The sequence below is a fragment of the Phyllobates terribilis genome, unplaced genomic scaffold, assembly GCF_046119375.1.
Source record: "Phyllobates terribilis strain yellow unplaced genomic scaffold, ASM4611937v1 Scaffold_1__5_contigs__length_1240528914, whole genome shotgun sequence".
Classification (NCBI taxonomy): Eukaryota; Metazoa; Chordata; class Amphibia; order Anura; family Dendrobatidae; genus Phyllobates; species Phyllobates terribilis.
Window position 1 is genome coordinate 557,739,990 of NW_027362761.1, and position 14,650 is coordinate 557,754,639.

At 44.7% G+C, this 14,650-nt stretch overlaps 1 protein-coding gene across 1 annotated transcript in view; it reads right to left on the reverse strand.

Annotated features, from left to right (window-relative positions):
* Positions 1-3,347: 3,347 nt before the first annotated feature.
* EPG5 (ectopic P-granules 5 autophagy tethering factor) overlaps positions 3,348-14,650 on the reverse strand; it is a 107,314-nt gene continuing 96,011 nt past the window's right edge. Inside the window, exons 40-44 of the mRNA XM_073680458.1 lie at positions 13,633-13,875; positions 12,493-12,712; positions 9,123-9,338; positions 8,542-8,656; positions 3,348-4,516 (exon numbers count right to left, since the gene is read on the reverse strand). Coding sequence (XP_073536559.1) covers positions 4,334-4,516; positions 8,542-8,656; positions 9,123-9,338; positions 12,493-12,712; positions 13,633-13,875 — 977 coding nt within the window. The 3' untranslated portion in view covers positions 3,348-4,333. The remainder of the gene's footprint in view (positions 4,517-8,541; positions 8,657-9,122; positions 9,339-12,492; positions 12,713-13,632; positions 13,876-14,650) is intronic.

Here is a 14,650-nt window from a genome sequence, read left to right on the forward strand (position 1 = left end):
TCTGGAGTATAATACAGGATGTAACTCAGGATCAGTACAGGATAAGTAATGTATATACACGGTGACTGCACCAGCAGAACAGTGAGTGCAGCTCTGGGGTATAATACAGGATGTAACTCAGGATCAGTACAGGATCAGTAATGTAATGTATGTACACAGTGACTGCACCAGCAGAATAGTGAGTGCAGCTCTGGGGTATAATACAGGATGTAACTCAGGATCAGTACAGGATCAGTAATGTAATGTATGTACACAGTGACTGCACCAGCAGAATAGTGAGTGCAGCTCTGGAGTATAATACAGGATGTAACTCAGGATCAGTACAGTATCTGTAATGTAATGTATGTACACAGTGAGTGCAGCTCTGGAGTATAATACAGGATGTAACTCAGGATCAGTACAGGATAAGTAATGTAATGTATGTACACAGTGACTGCACCAGCAGAATAGTGAGTGCAGCTCTGGAGTATAATACAGGATGTAACTCAGGATCAGTACAGTATCTGTAATGTAATGTATGTACACAGTGAGTGCAGCTCTGGAGTATAATACAGGATGTAACTCAGGATCAGTACAGGATCAGTAATGTAATGTATGTACACAGTGAGTGCAGCTCTGAGGTATAATACAGGATGCAACTCAGGATCAGTACAGGATCAGTAATGTAATGTATGTACACAGTGAGTGCAGCTCTGGAGTATAATACAGGATGTAACTCAGGATCAGTACAGGATAAGTAATGTAATGTATGTACACAGTCACTGCACCAGCAGAATAGTGAGTGCAGCTCTGGGGTATAATACAGGATGTAACTCCGGATCAGTACAGGATAAGTAATGTAATGTATGTACACAGTCACTGCACCAGCAGAATAGTGAGTGCAGCTCTGGGGTATAATACAGCATGTAACTCCGGATCAGTACAGGATAAGTAATGTAATGTATGTACACAGAGACTGCACCAGCAGAATAGTGAGTGCAGCTCTGGAGTATAATACAGGATGTATCTCAGGATCAGTAATGTAATGTATGTACACAGTGACTGCACCAGCAGAATAGTGAGTGCAGCTCTGGAGTATAATACAGGATGTAACTCAGGATCAGTACAGTATCTGTAATGTAATGTATGTACACAGTGAGTGCAGCTCTGGAGTATAATACAGGATGTAACTCAGGATCAGTACAGGATCAGTAATGTAATGTATGTACACAGTGAGTGCAGCTCTGAGGTATAATACAGGATGCAACTCAGGATCAGTACAGGATCAGTAATGTAATGTATGTACACAGTGAGTGCAGCTCTGGAGTATAATACAGGATGTATCTCAGGATCAGTACAGGATCAGTAATGTAATGTATGTACACAGTGACTGCACCAGCAGAATAGTGAGTGCAGCTCTGGAGTATAATACAGGATGTAACTCAGGATCAGTACAGGATCAGTAATGTATGTACACAGTGAGTGCAGCTCTGGAGTATAATACAGGATGTAACTCAGGATCAGTACAGGATAAGTAATGTAATGTATGTACACAGTCACTGCACCAGCAGAATAGTGAGTGCAGCTCTGGGGTATAATACAGCATGTAACTCCGGATCAGTACAGGATAAGTAATGTAATGTATGTACACAGAGACTGCACCAGCAGAATAGTGAGTGCAGCTCTGGAGTATAATACAGGATGTAACTCAGGATCAGTAATGTAATGTATGTACACAGTGACTGCACCAGCAGAATAATGAGTGCAGCTCTGGAGTATAATACAGGATGCAACTCAGGATCAGTACAGGATCAGTAATGTAATGTATGTACACAGTGAGTGCAGCTCTGGAGTATAATACAGGATGTAACTCAGGATCAGTACAGGATAAGTAATGTATATACACGGTGACTGCACCAGCAGAACAGTGAGTGCAGCTCTGGGGTATAATACAGGATGTAACTCAGGATCAGTACAGGATCAGTAATGTAATGTATGTACACAGTGACTGCACCAGCAGAATAGTGAGTGCAGCTCTGGGGTATAATACAGGATGTAACTCAGGATCAGTACAGGATCAGTAATGTAATGTATGTACACAGTGACTGCACCAGCAGAATAGTGAGTGCAGCTCTGGAGTATAATACAGGATGTAACTCAGGATCAGTACAGTATCTGTAATGTAATGTATGTACACAGTGAGTGCAGCTCTGGAGTATAATACAGGATGTAACTCAGGATCAGTACAGGATCAGTAATGTAATGTATGTACACAGTGAGTGCAGCTCTGAGGTATAATACAGGATGCAACTCAGGATCAGTACAGGATCAGTAATGTAATGTATGTACACAGTGAGTGCAGCTCTGGAGTATAATACAGGATGTAACTCAGGATCAGTACAGGATATGTAATGTAATGTATGTACACAGTCACTGCACCAGCAGAATAGTGAGTGCAGCTCTGGGGTATAATACAGGATGTAACTCCGGATCAGTACAGGATAAGTAATGTAATGTATGTACACAGTCACTGCACCAGCAGAATAGTGAGTGCAGCTCTGGGGTATAATACAGCATGTAACTCCGGATCAGTACAGGATAAGTAATGTAATGTATGTACACAGAGACTGCACCAGCAGAATAGTGAGTGCAGCTCTGGAGTATAATACAGGATGTAACTCAGGATCAGTAATGTAATGTATGTACACAGTGACTGCACCAGCAGAATAGAGAGCGCAGCTCTGGATTATAATACAGGATGTAACTCAGGATTAGTACAGGATAAGTAATGTAATGTATGTACACAGTGAGCGCAGCTCTGGAGTATAATACAGGATGTAACTCAGGATCAGTACAGGATCAGTAATGTAATGTATGTACACAGTGACTGCACCAGCAGAATAGTGAGTGCAGCTCTGGAGTATAATACAGGATGTAACTCAGGATCAGTACAGGATCAGTAATGTAATGTATGTACACAGTGACTGCACCAGCAGAATAGTGAGTGCAGCTCTGGAGTATAATACAGGATGTACCTCAGGATCAGTACAGGATAAGTAATGTAATGTATGTACACAGTGAGTGCAGCTCTGGAGTATAATACAGGATGTAACTCAGGATCAGTACAGGATCAGTAATGTAATGTATGTACACAGTGACTGCACCAGCAGAATAGTGAGTGCAGCTCTGGAGTATAATACAGGATGTAACTCAGAATCAGTACAGGATAAGTAATGTATATACACAGTGCATCGGCTTGCTATTAGGGGGAACGTTCGCGTTCAGTTACTTATGTTCAGCTTCTGTACAGATCCTATATCCGGTATGTTGATTGATTAGTCCCCGACAAATGGCAGACAAGAGGCGAGTTACATAATGATGAAAGCCCTTTTTATAAATAAACCACATATACATCATACATCACTTCCACTAGTAACTACAGACACATAATACACATATACATTTCTGGTTTGGCAATTAACCCTTCAGCTGCTGACCCAAACACCTTTAATCCGTCTTCCAAACTATCCAATAAGATAACTAAATCTCACTTGCGTCCTTCAGGCACAGCGGATCACGGCGGTGTCTTTATTTTGGCACTGTCACTCTATATTAAGGGGACTGTAAAAATTGCCATCAAGTAGTAATAAACAACTCTATAGGTACAATGAAAGGGCAACTCCGACTGCAACTGATATTCACATTAGTGGTGCGGTAAACATTCCTCCAACGGTGAGGTGATAAAATAATTAACATTTGCTAAATACACTCTTATATTCTATATGTCTGTGCCTTCAGGTCTCGGGAAGGAGCGCAGACTTTATATACTTTGTCCTGGGCCCGTTCTCCCCCATCGGAAGAATATTTCTACTTCTCCCCCTTAACCTAGAATTTAATATAATACTGCCCTCTTGTGGACACAGATATAATTACTCCAAAATTAAACTTAATGGATCTAAATGGGTAAAACGAATTGTACCTCTGACAAAAGAGAAGAAAAGCAGCTTGACAGCAATCACGTCACGTCATCCCATTTTTAGCCTCCATTAGTAATCAGATTAAAAATAAAAGTTTGGGTGGAGATTCCCCTTAAGGCGGCACATGCCGGAATCTTATGTCCAATTTCCTTTCCTATGTCCTTTACTGATGACTTTTATACAGAATATATCTCTCCGCCAGACTCGACACATAAGATAACTTTTCTTTCTTTGACTATTGCACACACAAACATCAATACATTTTTTTTTTGTTCTAAAAATATGAAATGCGTGGGGAAAAAAAGTAGTCACCAAAACATGGAGGGAAAGAAAAAAAAACATAAAAAAAAAGGTCCCAGATGCGGAATCTTCCCAGGTTATCGGATAATATTCAGATAATGCACTTCTGGGTACAGGGAGTTGATTAGGAGGGCTAGCAGCGTGTTCCCGTCCTGAAGACAGTGGCCCGGGTAGCGGATAAACTGAACGGCCTGCGAGATCTGCTCCTGGTACTCCACATACTGTTTACCAGACGTCAAGGACTCCACGGTATTTAATGCCTGTAATATAGACATATATATTACCGTGTGGGTGAAGACATCACTAAACTTATGTCAAAGTCCTGCAGGTCGACCACGGCGGTATCTAAGTGGTTAAAAGACCCCCTATGGAAGGATCAACCACCCCACGTTCGCGGGTGCCGATCACTGGCATGGTACCCGAGGTCATCTGATGAACCCAGGGTACGGTGGCCTGTGGGATCCAGCTATAAGCAGGGTCTCAAGGCACAGTCAGTGACTCACAGTCGGGTCTCAGGCACTGCAGTATACGAGTACTAAAGTGCATGAGCGCAGAGATCAAAGTAAAAATATATACATGTCCCAAAGGGAAAGAAAAAAAGGAAAAGCACAAAAATCACAAAAAGCCGTTTTGCCACTAAAAAATGCAGCGTTTGTGATCAAACAAATATAAATGGAAAAAAGATGGTATCGCCGTGTCCGAAACAACCGGATCTATAAAACGGTCATGTTATCCATCCCATACGGCGAATACCATTAAAAGAATAATTAAGAAACAAACCAAAAAAGCTGCTTTTTCATCATACTGCCCCACCACTAAAATTGAATAAAAAGTCATATGTAAAAAAAAAAAATGTTATCAATAAATATGGCTCATTTGGGAAAAAAAATTAAAAAATTACAGCTCTCAGAATATGGTGATGCAAAAACAAATTCATTTTTGTAAAATAATGTTTTTAAGTCTGTAAAAGAAGCAGAGCATAACATATAAGTATGGTATCGCTGTAACATAGTGATAATGCCCGCTTTGTCCCTCCATAGTGATAATGCCCCCTTGTCCCTCCACATAGTAATAATGCCCCCTTGTCCCTCCACATAGTAATAATGCCACTTTGTCCCTCCACATAGTAATAATGCCCCCTTGTCCCTCCACATAGTAATAATGCCCCCTTGTCCCTCCACATAGTAATAATGCCCCCTTTGTCCCTCCACATAGTAATAATGCCCCCTTGTCCCTCCACATAGTAATAATGCCACTTTGTCCCTCCACATAGTAATAATGCCCCCTTGTCCCTCCACATAGTAATAATGCCCCCTTTGTCCCTCCACATAGTAATAATGCCCCCTTGTCCCTCCACATAGTAATAATGCCCCCTTTGTCCCTCCACAAAGTAATAATGCCCCCTTTGTCCCTCCACAAAGTAATAATGCCCCCTTGTCCCTCCACATAGTAATAATGCCCCCTTGTCCCTCCACATAGTAATAATGCCCCCTTTGTCCCTCCACAAAGTAATAATGCCCCCTTTGTCCCTCCACATAGTAATAATGGCCCCTTGTCCCTCCACATAGTAATAATGCCCCCTTGTCCCTCCACATAGTAATAATGCCCCCTTGTCCCTCCACATAGTAATAATGCCCCCTTGTCCCTCCACATAGTAATAATGCCCCCTTGTCCCTCCACAAAGTAATAATGCCCCTTTGTCCCTCCACAAAGTAATAATGCCCCCCTGTCCCTCCACATAGTAATAATGCCCCCTTGTCCCTCGACAAAGTAATAATGCCCCCTTGTCCCTCCACATAGTAATAATGCCCCCTTGTCCCTCCACATAGTAATAATGCCCCCTTGTCCCTCCACATAGTAATAATGCCCCCTTGTCCCTCCACAAAGTAATAATGCCCCCTTTGTCCCTCCACATAGTAATAATGCCCCCTTGTCCCTCCACAAAGTAATAATGCCCCCTTGTCCCTCCACAAAGTAATAATGCCCCCTTTGTCCCTCCCCATAGTAATAATGGCCCCTTTGTCCCTCCCCATAGTAATAATGCTCCCTTTGTCCCTCCCCATAGTAATAATGCCCCCTTTGTCCCTCCCCATAGTAATAATGTCCCCTTTGTCCCTCCCCATAGTAATAATGCCCCCTTTGTGCCTCCTCATAATAATAATGCCCCCTTTGTGCCTCCTCATAGTAATAATGCCCCCTTTGTGCCTCCCCATAGTGATAATGCCCGCTTTGTGCCTCCCCATAGTGATAATGCCCCTTTGTCCCTCCACATAGTAATAATGCCCCCTTTGTGCCTCCCCATAGTGATAATGCCCCTTTGCCCCTCCACATAGTAATAATGCCCCTTTTGCACCTCCACATAGTAATAATGCCCCCTTTGTCCCTCCACATAGTGATAATGCCCCCCCATAGTAATAATGTCCCCTTTGTCCCTCCCCATAGTAATAATGCCCCCTTTGTGCCTCCCCATAGTGATAATGCCCCTTTGTGCCTCCCCATAGTGATAATGCCCCTTTGTGCCTCCAATAGTAATAATCCCCCTTGTCCCTCCCCATAGTAATAATGCCCCTTTGTCTCTCCCCATAGTAATAATGCCCCTTTGTCCCTCCCCATAGTAATAATGCCCCCTTTGTCCCTCCCCATAGTAATAATGCCCCCTTTGTCCCTCCCCATAGTAATAATGCCCCCTTTGTCCCTCCCCATAGTAATAGCCCCCTTTGTCCCTCCCCATAGTAATAATGCCCCCTTTGTCCCTCCACATAGTGATAATGCCCCCTTTGTCCCTCCACATAGTGATAATGCCCCCTTTGTCCCTCCCCATAGTGATAATGCCCCCTTTGTCCCTCCCCATAGTGATAATGCCCTCTTTGTGCCTCCACATAGTGATAATGCCCCCTTTGTCCCTCCCCATAGTGATAATGCCCCCTTTGTCCCTCCCCATAGTGATAATGCCCCTTTGTCCCTCCCCATAGTGATAATGCCCCCTTTGTGCCTCCACATAGTGATAATGCCCCCTTTGTCCCTCCACATAGTGATAATGCCCCCTTTGTCCCTCCCCATAGTGATAATGCCCCCTTTGTCCCTCCCCATAGTGATAATGCCCCTTTGTCCCTCCCCATAGTGATAATGCCCCCTTTGTCCCTCCCCATAGTGATAATGCCCCCTTTGTCCCTCCCAATAGTGATAATGATCCCGTCGTCCCTCCACATAGTAATAATGCCCCCAACTAGGCCTCCTTAATGAAAGTACACCCTATGTGGCCCCATATAATATTAATCCTTCTTTGAGTCCTCCATTGCTCTAGCAATAAAAAAAAAACAAAACCTGAAACTCCCCTAATCCAGCTTCCACAATGAGCAGTAGTGTCCTCCTCCTCCTCCTCACTGCAGTCTGTGGCCTGGCAGAAGTGATGCGATGAGGTAAAGTCCCTGGCATGATCCTGACGTCTGGTGGGCCGAAAACATGACGCAGCTTCCAGCATGCCAAAGTGAGTAATGGGGCAGGGAGCGGATGGCGGAGCAGGGAGCGGATGGCGGAGCAGGGAGCGGATGGCGGAGCAGGGAGCTGATGGCAGAGCAGGGAGCTGATGGCAGAGCAGGGAGCTGATGGCAGAGCAGGGAGCTGATGGCGGAGCAGGGAACGGATGGCGGAGCAGGGAGCTGATGGCGGAGCAGGGAACGGATGGCGGAGCAGGGAGCGGATGGCGGAGCAGGGAGCGGATGGCGGAGCAGGGAGCGGATGGCGGAGCAGGGAGCGGATGGCGGAGCAGGGAGCGGATGGCGGAGCAGGGAGCGGATGGCGGAGCAGGGAGCGGATGGCGGAGCAGGGAGCGCATGGCGGAGCAGGGAGCGCATGGCGGAGCAGGGAGCGCATGGCGGAGCAGGGAGCGCATGGCGGAGCAGGGAGCGCATGGCGGAGCAGGGAGCGCATGGCGGAGCAGAGAGCGCATGGCTTCTGCTTTGCCAGAGTTTAACAGTAGTCGCGTCTTGAGCACTGAAAGTTCTGTGGATTGTATGTGGCCCACTGCCAGTACCGACCCCTCTGGCATTTGCCTGGCACTGAATGCAGGGGAACATGTAATTACTGGGCTGTGCAATCTGAGACTTTCAGAGCCTAATGAAGCAGGCATTACTGGGATATTTCAGCTCTGAAGCCTGCAGAATAGTGAATAATGCCCTGAGCAATAAAACAATACGGACATCAGGATCTGTGCAAGATAAGACCATACTTACACGTCTCATCTCAAAGTTTCAAAGTTAGTTTTATAGTAAAGTTATACAGTTACCTGTTGCGCTTTTGGCGACAGATAAGGCCCAGTCCCTGCCTTAAGGCGCACTTGATTTTCAGCAGGAATCTGGGCTAAAATAAAGGCTGCCAGACTACGAGAGATAATCCGAAATCTGAAATAAGCATAAAACAAGAGATTATGCGACACGCTCTAAAGAGACCTCACAATCTCAGCTCAACTTAGAAAACTCACATCCCAAAGGTTCGTGTGGCTGTATATAAAGGGTATGAAGCTGTAACTCTATAATGAATACTGCAAGGCAATATTCTGTATTTTAGGGAGTCTTTTCCGTCCTTATCACTTTACATGGTGTGACGAGTGGTTTCTTCCTTGTGGGGATGCTATTGCTGCAGTCTCATGTAATCTGGTGTCTTTCTATCTCTGCTCTTCCTCCCCTCTCACAGCATGCAATTGCAGACCCAGAAATAAAGTGCAGCTGCATCCCCCTCCTCCCTCCCTTTTATTTACTGGAATTTGCTAGACAGATTTTTTGGGGACAGAATAGGTTTCTGAACATTTACAGATGTCTTCACGCAAGGAAAGAGGATCCAAGTGTCACTTATGACATGGGGCCTTACCTGGCTGAGAGAGGAGACTTTCTTCCAAGGCCAATAGCCCCCAGGATACCAGTAGACATTCTTTCCTCACCAAGGAGGCAGAGGCGAGCCTGGACTGATACCAGGGTCCGGAGGACATGCTCGGTTACTTCAATGTCGTTCTGCTCCACCTGAATCAGAGACAGCTGCAGAATCTTATGGATCCACAGGAAGAGTTTGGGTTCTTCATTGACGGAGCTAAAAATTAAGAAAAAATAAAAAGGACTTTTAGTACTTACTGTGCAAATTGTCTCTTCAGAGAGGAAGAGAACTCTAGCGCCCCCTATTGGAAGTAGCAATCCTACAAGTCACTATCGACCCTTTAATGAGCCTTGAAATATGACTTAGGATAAAAGCCAAATCAGAATCTCAATTTGTGGATACGGTGTTTCGGGCTGTTGCCCCTCGTCAGTACAAAGCATGAGATCTGATTTGGCTGGGTGAGAGACTAAGACTGGGATCTAAAGGGTAAGGTTTCTCCTTATGGAGAGTGACATGCCAGGTCTGGCACGCCAGTATGAGGAGACTTAAACGCCTTGCATGCTCCTGTAGGCAATTAAATATGGAAATTGTCTCTTCAGAGAGGACTAGGACTTCAACTCTAGTGCCACCTACAGGAAGTAGCAATCCTACAATTCATTGCTTTGTACTGATGAGGGGCAATGCTCCAAATCACCGTGTCTACAAATTCAGATTCTGATTTGGCTTTTATCCTAAGTCATATTTCAAGGCTTGTTAAAGGGTCGATAATGACTTGTTGGATTGCAGCTTCCAACAGGTGGTGCTAGACTTCAAGTCCTCTATCTCTCTTAAGAGACAATTTGCATATTTAATTTCCTAGAGGAGCATGCAAGGTGTTTAAGTCTCCTCATACTGGCATGCCAGACCTGGCATGTCACTCTCCACAAGGAGAAACCTTACCCCTTAGATCCTGGTACTTACTGCAAAATCCATTTTCCATAGCCTTCATGGGGGACACAGGAAACCATGGGTGCATGCTGCTGTCACCAGGAGGAAGAAAAACATGCCCAAGGGTCATAAGGGCGAGAACTGTGTCCCCCAAAGGCGAAGAGAAAGGGATTTTTCAGTAAATACCAAAAATCTGTTGCATGTGGCACTTGCAGCAGCCATGAGGGACGTGTGACAGGCGGAAATGACATCCTCAGGGAATTACACTACTGTGGCGCACACCGTGTGTTCTTCGTGGATAACAACCTAAAAGTGGAGGCCAACCATAGCACATGGGAGAAATCTGAAAAGATAATACAAAAAAAAAATATGCAGGAGATCTGATACAGGTTGTGTCTGCCTCCGAAGGACACTAGTCTAAAGCTGAGCTGCCTCGTGTCCGAGGAGAGGGGATAGCCCACCGGCCCACCTAATGTTGAGCCTCCTAGTGGCACGAAGTATACCCAAGATCCTGTGCCCCTAATGCTATTAATGAGAAACGGAAGAATTAAAAAAAACTTTCAAACAACCCGCTACAAGTTGTAGAATCATTACTCCGGGTCTTTTTTTTTTTTTTTTTTTTTTTTTTTACTACCGCAGAGAGAACGTTGTAATAAAAAAAAAAACTTAAAAAAAAATAATGGAGGAAATGTTTGGTTTTTTTAAGGCTATGTTCACACATCATGGTTTTTTTCTGCGGTTTTTGATGCAGTTTTTTATGCACATTTTCAGCTGCCTTTTGCAGTACCAGCAAAATCTATGAAAATTCTTAGTTCACACATCATGGTTTTTTTTTTGTTCAGGATTTTGTGCCTTGCATGTTTTTTGGAAAATAGAGCATGTCACTTCTTTCAGCGTTTTTTCAGCCATAGGAAGTAATGGGTGGTGAAAAAAACACTGAAAAAATGCATCAAAAACGCACCAAAATTTGTTCCAGCGTTTTTGATGCCAAAATAGAACGGGGTTCTTTTTTTTCACAGAACTTTATGTACATGCATAAAAAACGCTCAAAAAATGCACCAAAAAAGCACCATAACTGCAAGAAAATTTCTGAACAAAATGCCCTTGAAGATCAGGCTTTGCTGCAGAAAATTGACGCCAAAAAACCCATGATGTGTGAACATAGCCAAAATTTGGAATTCTTCAGCCCTCTCCCCCATTTTTTTTATTGCATTTGTAAGGCAGCGCTCGTCATCATACTGGGGGTAACTCGCTTCGCTGCGTCAATCAATGCACACGTGCAATGTCTTTACGTTTTTCACACAGTGTTGCAGTTTATTATGGCACTTCATAAACCGCTGTTCACACACAGTTCATCTTAGTCCGCCACCGGCAGGTTTACACACATAAACAATTCATGAGCCAAGTGGCACACCGGCCCACTTGCTCCAGGGTACAGCTTACGGCAAGGTAATAAAGTAGCAATGTTCATATCACAATGTCCATATAGCACCGGGTATTACCTTTGCCGGGTATAGCTGTCTCAGTCCGTTACTCTGCCACCACTGTGGCTCTGCGGCTTCCCAGGTAGGGGTCTCCAGCCATCGTTCCCTCAAAGGCCACTGACATCCACACAGGATCCAGGCTCTGCCTTCCAGGACTCTTACTCAAGCCGGCTCTCCCTCAAAGGCCACTGACATCCGCACAGGATCCAGGCTCGACCTTTCAGGTACCAGGCTTCACTTCAAAGCCGCTGCCTTCCAAGGCCACTAGCATCCGCACAGGATCTAGTCTTTGCCTTCAGGCTGCCAGGCTTCACGGTATCACGGTATCACGGTATCCCACACACATGGGGAACAGGCCTCACGCCTCTCACACCTGTCTCAAATTAAGCAGGTTTATATATGCTGTGCACAGACAGCCACATACCGACAGGACCTTGCTGATGTCACAGTCATGTGATCAGTCAGCTGTGTGTATAGGTCCTGTGTGCTGTCCCAGTCATGTATACAGAGCTTTACTGTGCATGCAGGACCTGGGTGATGTCACAGTCATGTGACCAGTCAGATAAAGGGGAAGGTACATGGTCCGGTAAGCACATCCTGGACCATTTACAGTAATGCTAGCAACCTGCTGCAGTACACATTCTATGGTAAAAGGAATGGTAACATTCAAAGCTACAACATGTTCTGCAGAAAACAGGCCCTCTTACAGTTAAGTTGATAGAAGAATAATAAAAATGTACGATTCCTGGAATATGGGTAGAAAAGAAAAAAGATAAAGGTGCCGAAAAAAAAAAAAAAATATATAAATGGTTAAGGAGCCGCACCAATTGGCGCTTGCAGCAGCAGCAGGCGGCATCCAAGTACTGGAAAAAGGAAGCGGAGTGGAAGGATAATCCCCTTGCAGCCCATTTACAGACTACGGGATATTTTATATGAGGTTTTTTATATGAGGTTTTTACCTTGGCTGCGCCTGCTCAATCCACTTGGAGATTTTCACCAGCATCCGCAGCTCGTTGGCGAGGGTCTGTTCTCGGTTCAGACATTGCAGAACATACACGTGAAGTGTTAGGTAACTGCCCAGGGTGAGGCATTCTTGGAGAAACTCTTCAGTAGTAAGTTCGGGCACTTGCAAGGATGCCAGGATCGGGCCCCAGCCTGGGTTCTGGGTGTGCAGGGTCTCTGGAAATGAAAGGAATAGGGTGGGCCGACTTTAAATATACTCAGTATAACTATCAGTAATACTTATGACGCAATAGTCCTGGGTTGTTTTTGTGTTATAGTCCAGAGCTGGATTCATAATTCTGCCTGTAGTCAGACACACCACTGCATGGCGATGGCACTCAGAATACAAGAGAACCAGAGGAGATGCCGAGAGATTTGCGAATGCAGCTCTGAGGTATAACACAGGTAGGATTAGTTATGTAACTTTTTTTTGTAAGTGCCTATAATAGGAAAGTGGTGGAATATGAATGGGGGAACTGTAAGAGACATCAGGAATACAGATCACAGTCTGTCACCGTCATCCTACCCCTGACACAGGAACTTTTCCTCGTGTTATCACCCTCCTAACAATCATTTGCATACTAATACCCTAAACGAAAGTCCTGAAATTAAATGGGGAACAGAAGAATCCAGCTAGTTAAAGTGTTAAGGGGGTCCTGTGAAAGATTAGTATTGCTGCTGTTGGAAGGAATTAACCCTCCAGGACCCTAGCGGATCAGCACAGGGACCCTCCAGGAATCAGCAGTGTGGAGCGCCCAGTGACATCAATGAGTGGTCTGTGCAATAGAGGACAGCTCTTCCGAAAAAAGAGAGAGAAAAGCTCTGGGTAAATGCTTTATGAGGATCTTGAATAGAGGAAGCCCCCTCCATTAGCTCCCATAAAGGGTATATAAGAAGAGTTATCTGAACTGGATAGTCCCTTTAAGTGTGTTTAATGCAAACATAGATCAGATTATATGACCTAAACGGATGTAACAAAAGTGCCGTATGTGGCTGCTGGATGGTGGAGAGGTGACAGCAGTCGTCCCCATAAAATAGAAAAACAGTATGGAGGCGTCAGCAACTACTGTCATGTAGGGACTGGAGGAGTTACTTACCATCTTTAAAGTAAGCCAGTATACAGGCCTCAGTCGCCTCTGCCATGTGTTTAATCGATGCCAGGCTCTGGCAGGCTGCTGTTAGGAGGGGCATCACCAACATGCCTTGCACTTTGCTATCAATCCACTTGAGCAGAGCTCCACGCAGAGATTCAGCCGTGGTCACACTTGCGTTATTCATCACCATCAGGAGCTCCATGAACAAACTGCTTAAAGCCATGTGACGCTTCTGGACCTCCAGATCTAGAAAACAGTCCAGAGCAGGATAGAGTTATATCCTGTATTATACTCCAGAGCTGCACTCACTATTCTGCTGGTGCAGTCACTGTGTACATACATTACATTACTGATCCTGAGTTACATCCTTTATTATACTCCAGAGCTGCACTCACTATTCTGCTGGTGCAGTCACTGTGTACATACATTACATTACTGATTCTGTACAGATTCTGAGTTACATCCTGTATTATACTCCAGAGCTGCACTCACTATTCTGCTGGTGCAGTCACTGTGTACATATATTACATTACTGATCCTGTACTGATCCTGAGTTACATCCTGTATTATACTCCAGAGCTGCATTCACTATTTTGCTGGTGCAGTCACTGTGTACATACATTACATTACTGATCCTGTACTGATCCTGAGTTACATCCTGTATTACACTCCAGAGCTGCACTCACTATTCTGCTGGTTGAGTCATTGTGTACATATATCACACTACAGATCCTGAGTTACATCCTGTATTATACTCCAGAGCGGCACTCACTATTCTGCTGGTGCAGTCACTGTGTACATACATTACATTACTGATCCTGAGTTACATCCTGTACTATACTCCAGAGCTGCACTCACTATTCTGCTGGTGCAGTCGCTGTGTACATACATTACATTACGGATCCTGTACTGATCCTGAGTTACATCCATTATTATACTCCAGAGCTGCACTCACTATTCTGCTGGTGCAGTCACTGTGTACATACATTACATTACGGATCCTGTACTGATCCTGAGTTAC